This window comes from Leptosomus discolor, chromosome 6 (assembly GCF_034619465.1).
Source record: "Leptosomus discolor isolate bLepDis1 chromosome 6, bLepDis1.hap2, whole genome shotgun sequence".
NCBI classification, from domain to species: domain Eukaryota; kingdom Metazoa; phylum Chordata; class Aves; order Leptosomiformes; family Leptosomidae; genus Leptosomus; species Leptosomus discolor.
In genome coordinates, this window is record NC_141396.1 from 24,301,511 (window position 1) to 24,309,595 (window position 8,085).

An 8,085-nucleotide genomic window follows, 5' to 3' on the forward strand; every position below is an offset into this window, starting at 1 on the left:
GAGGCAATAGAAAAAAGGAGCTTTCCCTTTCATACCCTGTGTGTGGATGTTCAGTGCTTTTGTTGCAAAGTAGTAATAATCAGCTAAAGAGGTACAAACAGCTGGACAGCAGCTAAAAACATCTGCCAGTTTCTGTGTTGGTCCACACTGCAGAAACTGAATATGGATTTTTCCAATTTCCCATTCTCTGCTCCATTTAATCTGTAAAAAAAATCTGGTTTTATTGCTAAATGTGCAAAAAAAGCTTTAAACAATAACCTCTAATTTCATATATGGAAATAATAAGCAGATGTTCCACAACAAGTCAATGCTTAATTCTTCTGTCAATTGTGTTGTGACTTATTCTGAAGACAATAGAAGCAAGAAAGCTGATGCTGCAAAGTACAACATGACACCAAGTTCCTCTTTTATTTTCAGAATCAAAATAATACAGACAGAAGAGGAACAAAGTGAGAAGTTAACAACATGAAGTTGCTCATCTTCCTCACAGTAACCCTGGGCATACTTGTCACGGGACTAGATTCTGTAAGTTTTGAAATAAATGTTGGGGGTTTGACTTGGAACCATTTCTGCTTTGGACAGTGTAGTAGGCTTGAATTCAATTCTCCTTTTGTTGCCTTTGCATGTACACGTACATCTGCTGCTCATTTACTTCTATGTAACAGGTATTTGAACCCTTTGTGTTTTCTTCTGCTCCACCCTAAGGTGCCTGCAGCATTCAAGTAGTGAAGACGACATGGAATAACCAAGAAATCTAGCTTTCTGTTTTTCTCTTAAAGCAATTTAGACCTGGACACTGAGTACCAAGAGCTCACTGGTCTTTCATGGAGGTGGATATTGGGCCTTAACCAAATTTCCACCTCCCCTACTTGAAAGTGTCATGCTAAAAAAGGAGTAACAGATATGAATTTGAGTATTTTTGACTATTAACTTGTGTGACAGTTGATATCTATCAGCAGAGCCATTCACCAACATTATGAAATTATATTGTTACCATTACTTGTTTTAGCTCAGGCAAGCCCACCTGACCTCTGTGAAAAGTATACTAAAAGCCTAATCTTATTTAGTTCCATGGAGAAAGAAATATTCAACCTGCAAAGCAGTGGCAGAACCTGAAGTATAGGGCAATAGTATATTGTTATATAAATCTACTGGCTTTTATTCCATGGCACAAACATGAAGCACCAAGGTCACCAAAATGGCACAGGCAGGTGGAGCATCTTGCTGTACTGCTTGGTGGCTGAGAGGTGAAAAGGGAGAAGTTTCCTTCCCTGTTTTAGGGACATTGGCCACTGAGAGCTGCTTAGGTCCTTATTGCAGAAATAACTGCAATGTTGACCTGATGCAGTGGACCAGCTTGGTGGCATTCTTTTGAGGTTTTTCTTGTGTGCTATATTGTTTTCCTTCCCCATTCTGCTGTGCTTAAGTAGAGTTCTACTTCCCATTCACATCCAGATTCCACAGAGCAGGTTCAGCTGGTAACGACATGTGAAAAAATAAACTGTTGAATGTATGCAGTAATGAACTAAGCTTGGGACGATAAAAGATAATCAAACCACATAAAAGAAACTGTTCCCTTAAAATCTTTTTCTTTTCCCTTAGGTTTATAGCAAGAAGTACTACAAGCTGCCATACAAACGCAGATCAACTCACAAGGGTAAACACCTGACTGTTCTACTTGAACCTAAAAATAACTTGTTCATAGAATCATTAGGTTGGAATAGACCTCTATGATCATCAAATCCAACTGTCTACCCAATACCACCATACCCACTAAACCATGTCTAGAAGCACTACATCAACATGTGTTTTGAACACCTCCAGGGATGGTGACTCCACTACATCCCTGGGCAGCCTGTTCCAATGTGTGACCACTGTTTCAGTGAAGAAATTTTTCCAAATGTCCAATCTAAACCTCCTATTGCACAACTTGAGGCTATCCTCTTGTCCTATTGCTTGCTACTTGGGAGAAGAGACTGGCCCCCACCTCGCTACAACCTTCTTTCAGGTAGTTGTAGAGAGCAATAAGGTCTCCCCTCAGCTTCCTCTTCTCCAGTCTAAACAACCTCAGTTCCCTCAGCCGCTGCTCATCAGACCTTTCATGAGCTTCATTGCCCTTCTCTGGACACGCTCCAGCACCTCAATGTCCTTGTAGTGAGGGGCCCAAAACTACACACAGTATTCCAGGTGCAGCCTCACCAGTGCAGAGTACAGAGGCACAATCACCTCCCTACTGCTGCTGGCCACACTATTTCTGAGACAGGCCAGGATGCTGTGGGACTTCTTGGCCAGCCTGGGCACACTGATGGCTCATGTTCAGCCAGCTGTCGACCAGCAACCCCAGGTCCCTTTTGCTGTGCAGCTCTCCAGCCACTCATCCCTGAGCCTGTAGCACTGTTGTGTTGTTATCCTGCAATTACATCTTCAAACAAGAAGGAAGACTTAATGATACTTAAACACTGAAAACTTAGTTTGCAACTACATCTCACTTTACTTTGTCATTCAAATGTTTTGCCTCTAATTAGTGACATCTGTTACTTGCAGAATGCCATTGTTTGAACGGAGGAACCTGCATTACCTATTACCTCTTTAGCGGAATTAATCGTTGCATATGCCCAGAAGGATACACTGGGATTCACTGTGAACTAGGTAGCGTACCTACCTTCCTTAATACTAACAAAATTGATTGAAAATATCTAAAAAGATAGGCAAATCATGAATGTGAAATGCCAAGTGAAAGTATTACCTGTAAACACAACTGGATATCCTGTAACACTTTACAGTAACAGACTAAGTGAGGAGAAAAAATCAGTGCAAAATCAGATTTTTTTTTTTTTTTTTTTTTTTTTTTGTCCCTGCCTCCTCACTAATATTGCCTACCTCACAAATGTTTTACTTTGGGGTGGAAAAAAGTGAACTTGTTTGGGAGCATTCAGAAGAAGCAGCAGCAGAACTGATTATGTTGTGAACTACATTAAAACTATTAAAGAAGCAATATGCATGCTTTAAAGCGTAAGATACTTCATCCTCAAGATTCATATAGAACAAATTAAATAAGAATATACAATCAGTCCAGATTTTGTATCCTCTGTTTTCAAGTGTAATGTATGAACTTTTTTCTCATTAGAAGGATCCATACAGATTATTTTTGTCTCCAAACAATTATAAACAAGAATATGCTGCTAACAAAATATTTATTTTCTCAGATACTGACAGTATATGCTATGCTGACAATGGAGAGGACTACAGAGGAATGGCAACAGAAGATGAATGTCTGCCGTGGGACCTTCCCTCAGTAATCAGGAGGGGTCGTTACCATGCTCACTTGATGAATGCTCTGCAGCTTGGACTGGGCAAACACAGCTACTGCAGGTAAAAAAAGCAGCACTCTTCCTGGGATGATTTCTGTTGTCACAGGGCCAGAAGTGCCTCAAGTGATGGTACATGTTTAAAGAAAAAAAACCCACCACAAAATATTAGAGATAAATTTCAACTGAAGATATTTGGAATGTGTCTCTTTGAAGTGTCTAGAGTACTTGCTTACTACTGAAGCTGATCATACTGCAAAATTCCCAGTATGTAACAGCAATAGTCAGTTGTTAAATAGTTTCTCTGGCATATCTTGCAACAGGACACTTTTGGCCTTTTCAAGACAGAGTTCTAAGATACTATCATTTTTTTTAAGCTGTCTTTATGAAAAGAACACTTCCTTTTATCTTCTAGAAACCCAAATGGAAGGAACAGGCCCTGGTGTTACACCAAAAAGGGATTCACCATTCAAGAAACACCCTGCAACATAGAGAAGTGTGGTAAGTAACATTAGTTTCAAGACAACAGATTTTTTTTCTTTTAATAGCACAAGGTTGGTGCTTAGTTGTGAGAACATCTGAACAGTATTTCTCATTTCATAGGGTACGCATGTGGTCAAAGGAGCATCAGCAAGTACTTCAAGATTGTAGGTGGAAGCCAGGCAGAGGTTGAGTCTCAGCCTTGGGTAGCTGGCATCTTCCAAAACATAAGGGGCATCGACAATTTTCTGTGTGGTGGCAGCCTCATTGACCCTTGCTGGGTGCTTACAGCAGCACACTGTTTTCATAATCCGTAAGTTTACAGTTCCGCATCCTTCTTATTTGCAACTTTCTTCCACTGATTTATTTGTGCAATGCTCACTGAGCAACCCTTCAAAATGTACCATGGTAAGAATGTTCTTTTCATTGAGCAAAACAAGAAGAGCAGCCATAAACATTAAGCCTCTGAGTGTCCAAGTCTAGCAGAATGAGCTAGCAAGGTGCAGAAATTCTGGTGGATTATGCAATTTAAACAATCTTAGCCTAAATTGGAGCCAGAGTTTAATTTTACCTTAGCTGTTCCCGAAACTTAAAAGCTGTACTGAAAGGTGATGAGCAATACATTTGTGGGTGGTTTTGTTGTTTTTCCTGTGGAAAGCTGATCCTCCCAGCATCCTGAAGAGGATTCTCACTGCTAATGCCTGGCATTTGTAGCAGCTCACTAGGTGTGCATTTCAAAATGCCTGAACATCTAACTTAATCCCTCCAAATGGAAAATAAGGAGGGTTTCCTTTAGAATACTGAATCCACTTTCAAAGCTGACTAAATTTTCCTTTTTTCATGTCAGCATTAAAGTAAACATGAAACAGAACTAGGACTGAATCTAGACTGTTGACCTTGCTCTCAGAAACCAGTAGTCTTCATGAACCTGTTTACTCTCACTCAGGTCAAAAAAACCACAAGACAAATCCATCTACAAAGTCTTCCTTGGCAAGTCCATACTGAACATTACTGATGATAAGGAACAAGTATTTATGGTTGATGACATCATCTCTCACCCTGACTTTACAGATGACACAGGTGGCAATGAGAATGATATTGGTAAGTGTCACCTTAATATGAGCCTTTAAAACACTGAAGATAGCTGAAGGCTATGTAATTGTAGCATAAGTATTCTAAAAGAAGTAGAACCAGATAGGAGATGAAGGGGAACAGGAGCTAGGTGCTTCTAAGAACTAGGCTTGTGCTGAGCAAGATTTTTGCACTTGTATAAATATGGTTTTCTGTGGCACGTCAGATGCATTACATGGCACACAGTCAACTATAAGCCTATCTTATCTTTGGACCTGTACAAGGCATGGCTTTTCCATCAGCCCTGGTGGCAGCATCCCATTTCGACCATCTTATTCTGTCTACAGAGGTCACACTGTATGTACAGTAAATGATGAAAAAAACGCATGCACAGAAGGCTTTGTCATGTAGTAGAGGAATGCCATAGCAAGTACCAGATTAGCTGAAGGTTATCCTGAATTAATCCAGACTTTGATATGTCTCTCTGGCTTTCACAAGCCTACCCCTGAACCAATGAAGTCAGAGATGGGTTTTTGCCACAAAACAGACTTGCCACTCTTGCACTTGACACTTAAAGCTCTACCACCCCTTCTAAAGTCCTGCTGCTAAGGAAAAAGACCCAAAGAATAGCTTTGCAAGCACTTCTGGTGAGAAGTACAGTATAAACTGCCCCCTCTTCAGCAGGGCAGCAAGTGCCATCCTCTACAGCCAATCAGGAAACTGAGGTTCTAAAACATCTGAAGATACACTTGCATAAGAATCTTCCCTGAGCTATCAGCCCCTTTCCTTCCAGGAAGTTCAAGTTCGAATGTTTGCTAATTTTAGTGCTGGGAAATTAATTTTGTTGTTACTAAATGATGACCCAGTGTCATTCCAAAAGCAAAGAGAGGAACCATATGTAACCAGAACTAAATGGAATTGCAACTATTCACATTACCTGTACTGGATACTCCTATTGTTGGAGAACTTGAGGGTAAAAACTTGCTTTACAAATCTAACTGCATCTTCTCTGATTTGTTTCTTAGCTTTGATAAGGATAAGAACAAATTCTGGACAGTGTGCAGCAGAATCCAAATATGTCAGAACAGTCTGCTTGCCAGAGAAGAACCTTTACTTAAGAGACAATACCCGGTGTGAAATAGCTGGCTATGGAAAACAAGATTTTTGTAAGTGAATGACTTCTCTTTCCAAAGTTGTACTTCCACAATGTGAGAACCGGATGGGGTTTACACTATTGTCTACAAAGGATTAGAAAAACATTCCTTCCTATTATTCTTGTGTAGTCCATGTGCATCTCTCAAAGATTACCTTTGCTGTCATCTTCTCTAGTTGTCCATGGCATTTCCTGTCTGATGCTTCTCACTTGTCAACCATACAAAGTAAGCAAAGGTGTGAAACACAGCAATTTTCTCATTCCTGATGTGGTGAGGAATAGAGAAACTTAAAGCTGTGTTGGAGGATTAACAAAGGATTTCATTGTGTATTTCCTTCAAAAACTATCAAACTCTCTCTAAAAAGCAAGATTTATCATTTGCATTTGGAACACTTGGTACTTCCTCTTTAAAACTTCATCATTAACGGTAAACTAGAATGCATGAGCTGGAAATAAAAGAAATTCCAGTTCTGATTTTAGACTCTTAAGTGCTGAAAGTGTGTATTATGGGTTTGGTTTTTTTTTGTTGTAGTTTTTGTCTTGGATGGTGAAAATAGTTAAATACTCTTCTGTTTGCAGATGACATCTACTATGCTCAAAGACTGATGTCAGCCACTGTAAACGTAATATCACAGACAAAATGCAAACATGAATACTATGACAATATCAGAGTTACTGACAACATGGTTTGTGCTGGAGAACCCACATGGCAGACTGATGCATGCAAGGTAAAACTGGTTTGTTTAATCTTCTAAATTTTAAATGCAGGTACACTATATGGATCAGCTGGTGGCACCTTACAATTCTACTAGTCAGCAGAGTCTCTTTCTGTAGCAGGAATTTAGTACATCCAGTGGAGTTGACCCATAGTGTGCGACATACGTGGAAAAAGGCTGGGACCTGGAGTTAGGTGTAACCCCCTCCAGACCCTTCTCTGGGATGTGCAAGAAGTGCAGTATCTTAGCCATTGTTTTTCCTCAAGGCCTGATTTACAACCTGTTCAAGCAATGGCTGGTAGATAGGTATTAGAGGAATACAGCAACTATTCCAGTCTTGGCTTGTACTTCCTTAACGCTAACTATACTCTGCAAAGGTATTAAAGTTGAATTACAGGGGGACACTGAGCCCCTTCACAGATTCCTCAAAACTAGATATACTTCCCTGCACCCTTACTGGGCAGAGTGGCCATATTAGCCACTAAAAAGAGCAAGTGTTGTCCTTAAGTGTAAAAGTACCTTATGGACAGGGAGAGAATTAATTCTGTGATGAAGAACTGGGCGTGATGGCTTTGACCTTATATCACTAGCCTAATATGTGTGATTATAAACTTTAGGATAGTGTTGTGTGTAAGATAACTATTCTCTCTGTGCCCTGCTAGGGGGAAACTAGAGAACTCCTTGCCTTACAGACTATTCAAGTCACAGCAAATGCTGAGCCTTCTGTTCCATCTATGCAGTGTTTGCAAAAATCAACTTTAGTTCATAGGTATTTACTAGCTTGTTTCACTCGAGAAAAAGTCACAGGTTTCCTGTTACAAAGGCTCCATCTGCAGAAAATGGCCTAATATGTTCTCTCTCTGTTTTCAGGGAGATTCCGGTGGCCCCATGGTCTGTGAGCACAATGGCAGGATGACACTTTATGGGATTGTCAGCTGGGGAGATGGCTGTGCAAAGGAAAACAAGCCTGGCGTTTACACCAGAGTTACTAGATACCTTAACTGGATTGACTCCAATATGAATGCAGTAATTGCCAAGAGTAGTTTCCTTCCTGAACCAAAGTGACGTTTTTTCTACAGCTGGACTTAAACGAAAAAGATTAAGCCCATACTGATGCCAGGGCACTGAATGTCATGAGAGGCTTTCCTTTTAAATGCTCGTGTGATCTGCCACTCACATCAGTGATCCTGAGGCAGAGACAGTTGATGTATTATGTTACTACTCTGAATTACCTGAAAACCACTCAGTGGGAAGCTAAAATATTTAACATTTAAATGAGTATTCCCATGCACAATACTATGCATATCAGGCTATCTGTCCACTCCATTTATGAACTGGCATTTGGTCTGGAAGTATT

The 8,085-nt window shown here is 40.2% G+C and overlaps 1 protein-coding gene across 1 annotated transcript; it reads left to right on the top strand.

Annotated features, from left to right (window-relative positions):
• Nucleotides 1-465: 465 nt before the first annotated feature.
• Nucleotides 466-7,793, top strand: PLAU (plasminogen activator, urokinase). Its single transcript, XM_009959014.2, has 10 exons — nucleotides 466-525; nucleotides 1,603-1,657; nucleotides 2,545-2,649; nucleotides 3,207-3,372; nucleotides 3,724-3,809; nucleotides 3,912-4,101; nucleotides 4,735-4,889; nucleotides 5,885-6,025; nucleotides 6,592-6,740; nucleotides 7,599-7,793. Exons 1-10 carry the CDS (start codon nucleotides 466-468, stop codon nucleotides 7,791-7,793), a joined length of 1,302 nt encoding a protein of 433 aa, XP_009957316.1.
• Nucleotides 7,794-8,085: the final 292 nt, after the last annotated feature.

What these genes read in the sequence shown, in the direction of transcription:
- PLAU (XM_009959014.2), top strand. Translation starts at nt 466, where the DNA reads ATGAAGTTGCTCATCTTCCTCACAGTAACCCTGGGCATACTTGTCACG. An exon ending in CTGCAACATAGAGAAGTGTG is followed by an intron (nt 3,810 to 3,911) that starts GTAAGTAACATT and finishes CTCATTTCATAG; the next exon opens with GGTACGCATGTGGTCAAAGG. An exon ending in GCACACTGTTTTCATAATCC is followed by an intron (nt 4,102 to 4,734) that starts GTAAGTTTACAG and finishes ACTCTCACTCAG; the next exon opens with GTCAAAAAAACCACAAGACA.